Consider the following 15,049-nt stretch of genomic DNA (forward strand, 5'->3'; position numbering starts at 1 on the left):
TGTTTGGGAGCAAGACATCCTGGTCCGCGATGGGGCTGGTTTTCTTTTTGTAATCCGTGATTGACTGTAGACCCTGCCACATACCTCTTGTGTCAGAGCTGTTGAATTGCGATTCTACTTTTTCTCTATACTGACGCTTAGCTTGTTTGATTGCCATAGGGAGGGAATAGCTGCTCTGTTTGTATTCGGTCATGTTTCCGGTCACCTTGCACTGGTTAAAAGCAGTGGTTCGAACTTTCAGTTTCACACGAAAGCTGCCATCAATGCACAGTTTCTGGTCGATGCAATGTAATGTCTGCAATGTATTCCAGCTGGTATGTGTGTGTGTACGCATGCGCGCGTGTTCCCTGTAAAAACAGGACATTTACACTGACTGATCTAATCTGTCTGAGAAGTCTGCTTCCTGCAGCCATACAACACAATTCCCCCTCAGACACATTTCTCTTTCCACGCACAGACACAAGACACAGTCAGTCATACAGACACAGCTTGGATGCACACACACACACACACACACACACACACACACACACACACACACACACACACACACACACACACACACACACACACACACACACACACACACACACACACACACACACACACACACACACACACACACACACACACACACACACACACACACACACACACACACACACACACACACACACACACGGCTCACCTACAAAGTCAAACACATTGTATATTGTTTTCTCTATTGCCTTTTCATCATATAGTGCCTTCAATAAGTATTCAAACCTCTTGACTTTTTTTCCAAATGTTACTGTGTTACAGCCTGAATTGAAAATGGATTAAATGTAGATTGTTTGACACTGGCCTACACACAATACCCCATAATGTCAAAGTGGTATAATGTTTTATTTTTTTAATTTTTTACAAATTAATACAAAATGAAATATTCAAATGTCTTGAGTCAATAAGTATTCAACCCCTTTGTTATGGCAAGCCATAATACAGTATGTTCAGGAGTTACCGTCTCACCGTGGAGGTATTTGACAGCCTTCATTTGACAGAGAATTGCTTGGGGAAGATTAACGAGTTCATGTTTCAATGGGATATCGGTTACTGCTAAGGAGTATCGTCTGCATTTATAGCTGTGCTTGCTGTGGACCTTGTGAGGAAACCTGCACGGAACTGCTATACTTTGCTGAGGGAATATCTTCAAGTCGTGAGTAACCACAACGGTGAGCTCCAACGCGCGCCAACGGGTTAAGCAAGCTTGAAATAATTTGGACATGGGTTGTGCACGACTCATTGTTTTTTTGTTTTTTTTTCTGATGTGGTGCATTGAGAATGTAATAATACACATCTTGAACCTTATGTATGTTGCCTTGGTGGAGTCATTTACTGTTTCAATTGCATTTAATGCATGGGAAAACATATCCTTTATACAATAACAAAAATCTAAAATCATTCTATCTGAAGTTAATACCGTAGTTGTCATCACCCTAGATAGTTTACAATAGGGATTGTTATTGGAGATGTGCTTCTCACCTAACATCCCATGCGGTTGAGATATTCTACGTAAGGTAATATCGCGAGAGTCAAATTCGAGCCCGGTGAGAGGGTTACAGGTACAAATAAAAAAAACAGACATTGAATACCCCTTTGAGCATGGTGAAGTTATTAATTACACTTTGGATGGTGCATCAATACACCTAGTCACTACAGAGGAAGGAAACCATTTAAACATTTACAGAGTTTAATGGTAGGATAGGATGATAGGATGATAGGATAGGAGATTGATATGATAGGATAGGAGAAAACTGATGATGGATCAACAACATTGTAGTTACTCCACAATTCTAACCTAAATGACAGAGTGAAAAGAAGGAAGCCTATATAGAATACAAATATTCCAAAACATGTCTCCTGTTTGCCAAAGTAATACTGCCAAAAATGTGGCAAAGCAATTCACTTTTTGTCCTGCATACAAAGTGTAATGTTTTGGGCAAATACAATACAACACATTACTGAGTACCACTCTCCGTATTTTCAAGCGTAGTGGTGGCTGCATCATGTTATGGGTGTGCTTGCAAATGTGAAAGACTGGGGAGTATTTTCAGGATAAAAAATAAGTTGAATGGAGCGAAGCACAGGCAAAATCCTAGAGGAAAACCTGGTTCAGTTTGCTTTCCACCAGACAATAACCTAAAACACAAGGCCAAATCTACGCTGGACTTTCTTACCAAGAAGCCCGTGAATGTACGTGGCCGATTTACAGTTTTGACTTAAATCTACTTGATAATCCATGGCAAGACCTGAAATGGTTGTCTAGCAATGATCAACAACCAATTTGACAGAGCTTGAAGAATTTTGAAAAGAATAATGGGAAAATGTTGCAGAATCCAGGTGTGAAAAGCTCTTAGAGACTTTTCCAGAAACACTCATAGCTATAATCGCTGTCCAAACTGCTTCTACAAAGTATTGACTCGAGTGTGAATACTTACAATAGGTCAATTACAGTGCCTTGCGAGAGTATTCGGCCCCCTTGAACTTTGTGACCTTTTGCCACATTTCAGGCTTCAAACATAAAGATATAAAACTGTATTTTTTTGTGAAGAATCAACAACAAGTGGGACACAGTCATGAAGTGGAACGACATTTATTGGATATTTCAAACTTTTTTAACAAATCAAAAACTGAAAAATTGGGCGTGCAAAATTATTCAGCCCCCTTAAGTTAATACTTTGTAGCGCCATCTTTTGCTGCGATTACAGCTATAAGTCGCTTGGGGTATGTCTCTATCAGTTTTACACATCGAAAGACTGAAATATTTGGGATGGAGAGCATTTGTGAACAGCAGTTTTCAGTTCCTTCCACAGATTCTCGATTGGATTCAGGTCTGGACTTTGACTTGGCCATTCTAACACCTGGATATGTTTATTTTTGAACCATTCCATTGTAGATTTTGCTTTATGTTTTGGATCATTGTCTTGTTGGAAGACAAATCTCCGTCGCAGTCTCAGGTCTTTTGCAGACTCCATCAGGTTTTCTTCCAGAATGGTCCTATATTTGGCTCCATCCATTTTCCCATCAATTTTAACCATCTTCCCTGTCCCTGCTGAAGAAAAGCAGGCCCAAACCATGATGCTGCCACCACGATGTTTGACAGTGGGGATGGGCTGTGTTCAGGGTGATGAGCTGTGTTGCTTTTACACCAAACTTTAGACTTCTTCACAACTGTAACGGCGTTCGTCTGTTGAAGGAGAGTCGGACCAAAATGCAGCGTGATGGTTACTCATGTTCTTTAATGAAGAATAGTGATACATGAAATAACTAAATAAATACAAAACAACAAACGGAACGTGAAAACCTAATTACAGCCTATCTGGTGAACACTACACAATCACCCACAAAATACACAGTGAAACCCAGGCTACCTAAATATGGTTCCCAATCAGAGACAACGAGAATCACCTGACTCTGATTGAGATCCGCCTCATGCAGCCAAGCCTATGCTAGACACACCCCTAATCAACGACAATCCCAATGCCTACAAAAAAACCAACACGACAACACAATAAACCCATGTCAGACCCTGGCCTGAACAAATAATTAAAGCAAACACAAAAAACTAAGACCAAGGCGTGACAACAACAGTATCTCAGACCTGACTGGTGTGTTCCTTGTTCTTCATGATGCTCTCTGCGCTTTTAACGGACCACTGAGTGCAGGTGCATTTATACGGAGACTTGATTACACACAGGTGGATTGTATTTATCATCATTAGTCATTTAGGTCAACATTGGATCATTCAGAGATCCTCACTGAACTTCTGGAGAGAGTTTGCTGCACTGGAAGTAAAGGGGCTGAATAATTTTGCACGCCCAATTTTTCAGTTTTTGATTTGTTAAAAAAGTTTGAAAAATCCAATAAATGTCGTTCCACTTCATGATTGTGTCCCACTTGTTGTTGATTCTTCACAAAAAATATAGTTTTATATCTTTATGTTTGAAGCCTGAAATGTGGCAAAAGGTTGCAAAGTTCAAGGGGGCCGAATACTTTCGCAAGGCACTGTACATATTTCTGTATTTCATTTTCAATACATTTGCAAAAAAAATCTAAAAACACATTTTCACTTCGTCAATATGGGATATTGTATGTAGATATTGTATGTAGTTCCTCTGTCCATTGTCTGTGTTCTTGCCCATTTTAATATTTTATTTTTATTGGCCAATCTGAGATATTTTTGAGATATATACTTTTTCTTTGCAACTCTGCCTAGAGGCCAGCATCCCAGAGTCGACTCTTCACTGTTTTTCACTATGTATTTTTAGTCCCATCCTTCAGCTACCCTCAACCCCTCATCATTTAGCTATTTGATATAAAAAATTAGTACCACTTTAGGTATCACATTTTTTAAAAGTATTTGATAAAATATTGAATTTGCCCATAACAACGCATTGAATAACACATTCATAAATCTAGCATATTTAATAAAGCTCAGGAAATATGCAATGAACAAAAATATAAATGCAACATGTAAAGTGTTGGTCAGATGTTTCATGAGCTGAAATAAAACATCCCAGAAATTGTCCATATGTACAAAAAGCAAAAAAAGTTTTGTTTACATCCCTGTTAGTGAGCATTTCTCCGTTGCCAAGATAATCCATCCACCTGACAGGTGTGGCATATAAAGAATCTGATTAAACAGCATTATCATTACACAGGCCACTCTGAAATGTGCAGTTTTGTCACACAACACAATGCCACAGATGTCTCAAGTTTTGAGGGAACATGCAATTGTCATGCTGACTGCAGGAATGTCCACCAGAGCTGTTGCCAGATGATTGAATGTTAATTTCTCTGCTATAAACTGCCTTTAATGTAGTTTTAGAGAATTTGGCATTACGTCCAACTGGCCTCATAACCGCACATGATGTGTAACCACACCAGCCCAGGACCTCCATATCCGGCTTCTTCACCTGCAGGATCATCTGAGACCAGCCACTCAGACAGGTGATGAAATTTTGGGTTTCCTCAACCAAAGTATTTCTGTGCAAGAAACCATCAGCAACTGTCTCGTCGTCCTCACCGGGGTCTTGACCTGACTGCAATCTGGCGTCGTAACCGACTTCAGTGGGCAAATGGTCACCTTCAATGGCCACTGGCACGCTGGAGAAGTGTGTTCTTCACGGATGAATCACGTTATCAACTGCGCCGGGCGAGCGGTTTGCTGATACCACAACGTTGTGAACAGAGTGCCCATGGAGGCAGTGGGGTGATATGGGGTGGCATAAGCTTTGCACAATGAACACAATTGCATTTTATCGATGGGCAGTTTGAATGCACAGTGATACCATGACAAGATCCCGAGGCCCATTGTCATGTGGCAGCATGTAGTGTTGTGCCAGTAACCGAAAGGTTGCTGGATTGAATCCCCGAGCTGACAAGATGAAAATCTGCTGTTCTGCCCCTGAACAAGACAGTTAACCCACTGTTCCAGGGTAGTCTATCGTTGTAAATAAGAATTTGTTCTAAACTGACTTGCCTAGTTAAATTAAGGTTACACATGCCATTCCTCCACCGCCCTCACCTCATGTTTCAGAATGATAATGCATGGCCCCATGTCGCAAGGATCTGTACACAGTTCCTAGAAACTGAAAATGTCCCATGTTATTCAATGGCCTGCACACTCACCATATACAGTGCCTTGCGAAAGTATTCGGCCCCCTTGAACTTTGCGACCTTTTGCCACATTTCAGGCTTCAAACATAAAGATATAAAACTGTATTTTTTTGTGAAGAATCAACAACAAGTGGGACACAATCATGAAGTGGAACAACATTTATTGGATATTTCAAACTTTTTTAACAAATCAAAAACTGAAAAATTGGGTGTGCAAAATTATTCAGCCCCTTTACTTTCAGTGCAGTAAACTCTCTCCAGAAGTTCAGTGAGGATTTCTGAATGATCCAATGTTGACCTACATGACGAATGATGATAAATACAATCCACCTGTGTGTAATCAAGTCTCCGTATAAATGCACCTGCACTGTGATAGTCTCAGAGGTCCATTAAAAGCGCAGAGAGCATCATGAAGAACAAGGAACACAACAGGCAGGTCCGAGATACTGTTGTGAAGAAGTTTAAAGCTGGATTTGGATACAAAAAGATTTCCCAAGCTTTAAACATCCCAAGGAGCACAGTGCAAGCGATAATATTGAAATGGAAGGAGTATCAGACCACTGCAAATCTACCAAGACCTGGTCGTCCCTCTAAACTTCAGCTCATACAAGGAGAAGACTGATCAGAGATGCAGTATAGAGGCCCATGATCACTCTGGATGAACTGCAGAGATCTACAGCTGAGGTGGGAGACTCTGTCCATAGGACAACAATCAGCCGTATATTGCACAAATCTGGCCTTTATGGAAGAGTGGCAAGAAGAAAGCCATTTCTTAAAGATATCCATAAAAAGTGTCGTTTAAAGTTTGCCACAAGCCACCTGGGAGACACACCAAACATGTGGAACAAGGTGCTCTGGTCAGATGAAACCAAAATTGAACTTATTGGCAACAATGCAAAACGTTATGTTTGGTGTAAAAGCAACACAGCTCATCACCCTGAACACACCATTCCCACTGTCAAACATGGTGGTGGCAGCATCATGGTTTGGGCCTGATTTTTTTCAGCAGGGACAGGGAAGATGGTTAAAATTGATGGGAAGATGGATGGAGCCAAATACAGGACCATTCTGGAAGAAAACCTGATGGAGTCTGCAAAAGACCTGAGACTGGGACGGAGATTTGTCTTCCAACAAGACAATGATCCAAAACATAAAGCAAAATCTACAATGGAATGGTTCAAAAATAAACATATCCAGGTGTTAGAATGGCCAAGTCAAAGTCCAGACCTGAATCCAATCGAGAATCTGTGGAAAGAACTGAAAACTGCTGTTCACAAATGCTCTCCATCCAACCTCACTGAGCTCGAGCTGTTTTGCAAGGAGGAATGGGAAAAGATTTCAGTCTCTCGATGTGCAAAACTTATAGAGACATACCCCAAGCAACTTACAGCTGTAATCGCAGCGAAAGGTGGCGCTACAAAGTATTAACTTAAGGGGGCTGAATAATTTTGCACGCCCAATTTTTCAGTTTTGGATTTGTTAAAAAAGTTTGAAATATCCAATAAATGTCGTTCCACTTCATGATTGTGTCCCACTTGTTGTTGATTCTTCACAAAAAAATACAGTTTTATATCTTTATGTTTGAAGCCTGAAATGTGGCAAAAGGTCGCAAAGTTCAAGGGGGGCGAATACTTTCGCAAGGCACTGTATATCACCCAATTGAGCATGTCTGGGATGCCCTGGATCTACATGTACAACAGTGTGTTCCAGTTCCCACCAATATCCAGCAACTTCACACAGCCATTGAAGAGGAGTGTGACAACAGGGCACAATCAACAACCTGATCAACTCTATGCGAAGGAGATGTGTTGCACTGCATGAGGAAAATGGTGTTCACTCCAGATAATGACTTGTTTTCTGATCCACGCCCCTACCTTTTTTTAAGGTATCTATGACCAACAGATGCATATCTGTATTCCCAGTTATCCACACCCATAGATTAGGTCCTAATGAATTCATTTCAACTGACTGATTTCCTTATATGAACTGTAACGCAGTAAAATCTTTGAAATTGTTGCATTTATTCATCTGATGGCATTGAGGAGTTTACCACATCAGCCACCGGCTTCATTAATAAGTGCATCGACAACAACTTCCCCACAGTGACCGTACATACATATCGCAACCAGAAGACATTGATTACAAGAAATATCCGCACTGATCTAAAGGTTAGAGCTGCCGCTTTCAAGAATCAGGACATTAATCCTGGCGCTTATAAGAAATCCCGCTACGACCTCTGACAAGCCATCAAATAGGCAAAGTGTCAATAAAGGACTAAGATCGAATTCTACTACCCTGGCTCTGGCGCTTGTCGGATGTGGCAGGGCTTGCAAAACTATCACAGATTGCAAAGGGAAACCTAGCCATGACCTGCCCAGACGATCTAGATGCCTTCTAAGCTTGCTTCGATGCAAGCAACACTAAACCATGCATGAGAACACCAGGTGTTCTGGATGAGTAAGATCTTTAAACAGGTCAACATTCACAAGGCCGCAGGGCCAAATACTTATTTTCCACCATAATTTGCAAATAAATTCATAAAAAATCCTACAATGTGATTTTCAGGATTTGTTTTCTAATTTTGTCTGTTATAGTTGAAGTGTACTTATGATGAAAATTACAGGCCTCTCTCATCTTTTTAAGTGGGAGAACTTGCACAATTGGTGGCTGACTAAATACATTTTTGCCACACTGTTTATAGCCAAGTTATAGTTAATCATTGTGGTGTATTTGTTATTACTTTTATTCTTATGTGTTATTACTTGTCTTTTATTTATCTATTTTCCTTCCGTCTGCATTGTTGTTGTCTACATCTGTTGTTACAAAGCATGTGATGAATACAATTGTGACCTGGTAGGGCTACTCATGATTTCGCTTCAGGTTGAAGGTTCCATCTGCTCCTTGGGTCAGGTACTTGCAACCAGTAAAACTGCCCTGGACTTGGCACTTGATCTCCAGGAGGCAATGGGTGGGGGTTGTTTTATATTTGGTAGGTCAGAACAAATCCAAAGGGCAGCTCACCATACTCAGAAGGCACATACTGTTGCTCTGAGTTTGAGGCCAAAAAGGTTTACATCTGGCTGTTGCTTCCAATTGCAGCAAGGTTTTGCAGGATATTTCTTGCAAACTCTTTACTGGATAATGGTGTAGGGGCTGGACAATAGAGGTTTGTCAAAATCCACTCACAAGTCCTCCGGGGACCTTGTTGGCAGGTGCATTGTCTTTCTTTGGTGGCTTTACATTCAATATTTGAACTGTATTTACAGGTTTTTACTGCAGACCTGACGTATGCGTGGGAATGTGCCATGTTTGAGGCAAGGATGTTTTGCTCCCTTTTGGTGGAACAGATGTGTAGCCCATTTTAATGTAAAGCTATGGTGTACAGTAAACTGACGACATGGTTGCACTTTTCCTGGCCCTCTTTGCAGTTCCATTTAGTCTCCATGATGAATGGACTTTCAGGGGAGACATTTTCCTGGAAATAAGTAAAAACAGAATTGAGTTAGACAAGTCAACCTAATATTTATTTTAATACACCACAAGGGACACAGAAATAAGAACATAATAATGATATGGATTGTCCATAAAATACTATAAGCTATAACAAAGCAGAATCCAAAAGAAGAACAATGCAAAAAAGGCTACTTAGCTAAAATGTTTGATTATTGCATAGATTTGAGGGTTTTCAGTAGTGCTAGGTTTAAAAACTGGTAGGGCCAAAATTATTCAATTTGGGTCTATTAAATCTAATAGAAGATCCAAAATCCATTTACATTTCAGCAGGGCGTTTAGCATGCAGATTTGAAATAATGTTGCAAACTTAAACAGGCTGAATATAAAGTTGATGTAATTTCTGCATTTTTGAGTGACTATTGATTATTTTAGTATTACATTTTTCTGGATTCAAATTAAAATGGGAATTGGGTAGGTTTTACATACATGCAGTACCTTCTATATGTGGATTCCGTGGTTCATGGCATCCCAGCGCACGACTAGAATGCATACCACCACACTTGCAAGTAGAAATGGCCATACTCAATTGACACCCCCACTTACCTAACTGACCAGCAAACGATCTGAATTATGTACGAGTCTCATTCTTTCGCATTGAGCGAAATGACCTCACACCTGCCTGCCTTAAGATGACAAGCACAGCCACAACAACAACAGTGAACATTAACTACTTAACTACAAAGGTTGTATGTTGTACCTGTACCAGGTTGTACCTGAAAGTATTCAGTAATATTGTCAATGAAGTTATGTTAAAATATCAACTTTACACCTTTTTCAATCTACAACGTTAGCCAGCTAGCTAGCTACTGAGCTAGCAACAAACTGGCTGCAAAAACACTTAATGTAAACTCACCCCATTCTGTACAAATGTGCGCAACCGCAACATTCAAACGAGGCTACAAAGAAAACGAATAGGATTGTAAGCGACTGTGTTGATGGCAAAATCGGGGGTGTGAACTAGGTTTCTATTCAAGTCTTGATCGACATGGTAATGGCTCTATAGTATTGAAGAAAAGTTTAAAAAACGTACATCTTGATGTGTCATGTCGTAACGTACAGCACGCATAAAGCAACTATTTATGTCTTACGATCTCTCTCCATCAGGTGTAGCACTTCTATCATCCGTTAAAAACAAGAAATGGACAGTGACGGCGGTAAGGGGGGGAATACCTAGTCATTTTTTTCATCATCATTGCATGCGATCATCATTCTCAAAGCCGCTGTTTACTTGTAAGATCACTTTAGCACCGCCCTAAAAACCCGATTCAAATTCGACAGAAACCTTCAAATAGGTATGTAATGACACATTATATACTCTTTATAGTGTTTTATTGACATTTTAGAGGTGATAAGTTGGACAGATCGAGTGAAAAAAAGCAATTTTCCCACACAACATCTCTCCTTTTCACTATCACGCATTAGTTTCGCTTGCCACCCGCCATTTTTTAAAAGACCCGACGGGGCTCATTGCCTGCTTGAATTATGCAGAAACAGGCAGGATTTAGGTCATGTAATTAATATTGTTGGAAAGGGGAGAAATTTTGCTTTACAATGGTATTGACATTACAGTTGATCTGGAAGTATTCAATTTTTTGGGGCACTAAAATAAGGGCAATTGTACGGACCAAGGCGATGCACGAGTTTACGTTATATACATAATCTTACCTTGTGCATCGTGAATGTAACTCCCGATTAATTTACTGTAACATTTTAGTTGGACTGCCTTGGGCAGTCTGACATCTTCATCTGCCCATTTATCGATATAAGTCGGTGTTATAGCCGGCAACAGTTGTAACTATGTGCACGTAACATTAACTTCAAACTTGTAAAATGAGAAGTCCACACAATTGTGGTTTTGACTTCCGGGGTTCTCCCCTAGGGTTTCCCACCTCAGCCTTGCTTTCGTTTCAAAATAACGGCTGCGGGACTAAAGCGTATGGCTTTAAGCTATATTACCATCATAATATAATAATACATGGAATTTAGCAGACACTTTTCTCCAAAGCGACTTACAGTCAAGTGTGCATACATTTTGTTGGTCCCAGGAATCAAACCCACTATCCTGGCGTTGCAAGCGGCATGCTCCTGTGTAAGCCCATTAGGTATAATGGGCTTACACAGGACCACCATCAAATGGCCACAATAATTGAATGACACACAATATCTGGTTCAGGACTCCAGCCCTGTAGGTTCCTGTGATTCACCAATATTAGCTTTACACTTTTTCAAACACAAAATAAGAAATAAATGGACTACCTTAAAGGTACTGCCCATGATGTCCAAGATGCCATAATGGCACAGGAACACTACAGACTGTTTTGTGGGAGGCCTGGCCGAAGCTGTTCATGATGCTGAAATGAAGAGTCAGTCTGGTGTAGTCTAATGTAACCTGATAGATGCTGTCCGTGGTGCTGAAACAGTGATGTCCTTGAGAAAACTGGTGTATATTTATTCCCAGTTAAAACAGACATAGCTTTATCTAACCGTGTTCCTGAGGGTGTGTGCGAATAGATGAGTGAGTGTGTGTGTGCGCTTGTGCATGTGCTTCTCATTCAAATGCAGCTTGTGCTCAAAACCCCCTATGTTTGGTAATGTAAAGGAGTGCTGTACCGTTTACGTCACAGATGGAGAATGAGTGGTGATTATGTTTTCGTCTCTGGTAAACTATTCTTTATCTCTTTTATGAGTTAGAGTTGTGTTCAGGTTACTCCAGTGCCAAATTCAGCATGGCACAATGTTATGGAATGTTCAGTTAGAAATACATTATGCGAACAGACATGCCTCTCATACAGTATATGTTGGGTAAGGAATAATGTCTGCTTTATTTGTGGCATTTCTATTTGCAACATTTAGTGTTTTGCACACTTCTGAACATGACAAATATCATTGCACCAGTTGTTAATCACTTGCATTTTTCACTCTTTGTTGTTTATCCTCTGAATGGAGCATGGCCATGCTGAAGCCATTGGAAAAAGTGGCACTTAAATTCTGACCTTGGCTCTCAGCCAATAATGCGGGCCGTTCGGGTCGATATCATCATTATCGCTGTTTAGCATGCTCAAAGACTAATTTACACTATAACTCCTAGGAAACTTTGCCAGCTCTGATCCCTTGACCTTTACTATTGTGTGGGCTTAGATAGACCAATCCACTGAAACACAAATTAAACAGTCTGATTACCAGCAATGACGAGAGTGAGGAGGTGAGGGCCCTGGAGGAGTGGTGCCGGGAAAATAACCTCACTCTCAACGTCATCAAAACGAAGGCGCTTGATCTTGGACTTTGCATGCTGCTTTACTCATTTCATATACTTTATTCTACTGTATTTTAGTCAATGCCACTCCAACATTCCTTTATACATTTCTTAATTCCATTATTTCATTTAGAACAATTCTTATTTACAATGACGGCCTACCCCGGGCCAAACCCGGATGACACTGGGACAGTCATGCGCTGCCTTATGGGACTCCCAATCAGGGCTGGATGTGATACTTTAAGATGTTTGTGTATTGTTGTGAATTGTTAGATACTACTGCACTTTTGGAACTAGGAACACAAGCATTTCGCTACACCCGCAATAACATCTGCTAAATTGGTGTATGTGATTTCATTTTTTTTTATAGTCAATCCCTGATAGGTACATTATGCATTTTTGTGTGAAGGTGGTGTCGTCTACTGGGAGAAAGCGAGATTGCACTTGGGGATGGGGGCCATTGATTTGTTTAAGGGCAGAGTCGGTTGTACAGTACATTGGCATTAGCAGCACTATGCAAGGTCTTGTGTGGCTCAGTTGTTTGTGAATGGTAATTGTAATGCCAGGGTTGTGGGTTCAATTTCCGCTGGGACTACCAATATTAAAATGTATTTATGTACTATTGTAAGTGTCATACTTTATGGGGCTTGGCTGGGTATCAGAGAACCTCATCCTGAGGATCAATTAGAAAGATACATTCTCCTCTGCTGGTTGTATATAGGTAATAGCAGCAAGAGTAGGAGTGCTGAAGAACTGAAAGCTTTATGAACACAGGCCCAGGTGATTCCGAATACAATGTACTGAACAGTAATTAGTAGAATCATTGAATTCAAAATAATTTTCTTCCTTTCCTTAGGTTCTGCATAATTGGACATTTGAAAGTGATATGGCAACATCCCCACCCAGCCTTCCTTGGGTTGTAAAATTCTGGTAACTTTCCAAAAAATGTCCCAGTTTTCTATAAGGAGGATTGCATAAGCTACTTCCTGCTTTTTCCCTCCTAATACCAATCATCTCCAACCAGTATTATGGGAAAACTGGGAAAATTTGGGAAAGTTACAGGAATTTTGTAACTCTATACCTTCTGCTATTCTTTTCATATTGTTTTCATTCAGAGCTCAACAATGGCACACTGCCACAACTCCTTGTTCTCCTCGAGATACTTTAAATAAAAGCACTCCTAATTACAACCAATATGATTTAGTCACATGTCATGGGTGGATTACATTGACAATTGATGATTGGCATCTGGTTGTCTTTTATACAGTCATGTATCTCTAACACATATCAATTTATAAGGCTGAATCACATCGAATGGGATATTGCAAGATCTGTGAGAAATCTCTGTTTCTGAAAAATTCCTATAGTATTTTCTGGAAATATGTGTACTGAAAAATCGATAGTTTTGAAGATAGGATGGATGTTATTTAATAACATTCAGAGCCAAACAGAAGACAACTGAGATCTTTGTTTTTGAACAGACATAGCTTAGTCTTGATGTCAAAGTAATAGTTTGCTTATTTATGATGTGCTAAAAGTGAACTTCCCCTTTAAGTTGTTTGAATTTACATATGGGTTTCATTTGGTTTAACTAACATGCTCTATCTTCTACCTCTCAGGCTGCCTACAAACCGTGGCTGTGTGCACAGTATTTCCCCACCACACAGAGGCATTGTAGAAGGACAGTACCTTGTCTCCAGTACTGCCTTGAGGTTCAGCAAAGGTGTCCCTTCATACTACCGGACAACGACGATCTCATCCACGGAGGAAGCCCCAGCTTCATATGTACAGGTGGGTGTGGTGGTATGGACTGATCAATCAGTCAGTCAATCAATCAAGTGTGATTTGTAGCCACAGCTTATACGGGTGGGCGTATATCCACTCTAGGGCTATGCTGTTTACCGGAGATGCACCATGGATCTAGGATAGATGGACTTGGGTCAATTAATTTTGAAATGTACTAATTGTAGGAATTTATTTGCACTCCTATGTCCACTGACAGGAATTTAGATGGAATTGTATGTTGCAAGATATATTTAATTGTGCTCTTGTGCCCCTGATGATCCCTTGTAAAATTACTTTTCAGTGGTATCGATAAAGTTGTATGGTTTTGAACTCTGGTACTCAAGCCAATAATGTACTTGTCACTAGCGACATCTAGTGGACACTTCCCTCTCAGTGTAAAGTGTATTGCTGAGACAGTCACTGTGATGGGGTACAACTCCAGAGTAGTATTTTAATATTCCACAGTGATCAAGACAGAACCAAAATAACATGGGGCTGTCGTGACATCAAATCAAATGACATTTTATTGGTCACATACACATGGTTAGCAGATGTTATTGCGAGTGTAGCGAAATACTTCCGCTTCTAGTTCCAACAGTGCAGTAATATCAAGCAAGTAATCTAACAATTCCACAACAACTACCTAATACACACAAATATAAGGGACGGAATAAGAATATAGAATTATATGGATCGGCATAGACAAGATGCAATAGATGGTATACAAATAGAGTATATACAGTTGAAGATGGAAGTTTACATACACCTTAGCCAAATACATTTAAACTCAGTTTTCACAATTCCTGACATTTAATCCTAGTACACATTCCCTGTCATAGG

The 15,049-nt window shown here is 40.2% G+C and overlaps 1 protein-coding gene across 1 annotated transcript in view; it reads left to right on the forward strand.

The window, feature by feature from the left end:
• Positions 1-15,049, forward strand: part of LOC124011268 (transmembrane protein FAM155A-like) — a 69,009-nt gene that overhangs the window by 48,492 nt on the left and 5,468 nt on the right. The window contains exon 2 of the mRNA XM_046324469.1: positions 14,044-14,215. Coding sequence (XP_046180425.1) covers positions 14,044-14,215 — 172 coding nt within the window. The remainder of the gene's footprint in view (positions 1-14,043; positions 14,216-15,049) is intronic.

This window comes from Oncorhynchus gorbuscha, linkage group LG23 (assembly GCF_021184085.1).
Source record: "Oncorhynchus gorbuscha isolate QuinsamMale2020 ecotype Even-year linkage group LG23, OgorEven_v1.0, whole genome shotgun sequence".
Lineage (NCBI taxonomy): Eukaryota > Metazoa > Chordata > Actinopteri > Salmoniformes > Salmonidae > Oncorhynchus > Oncorhynchus gorbuscha.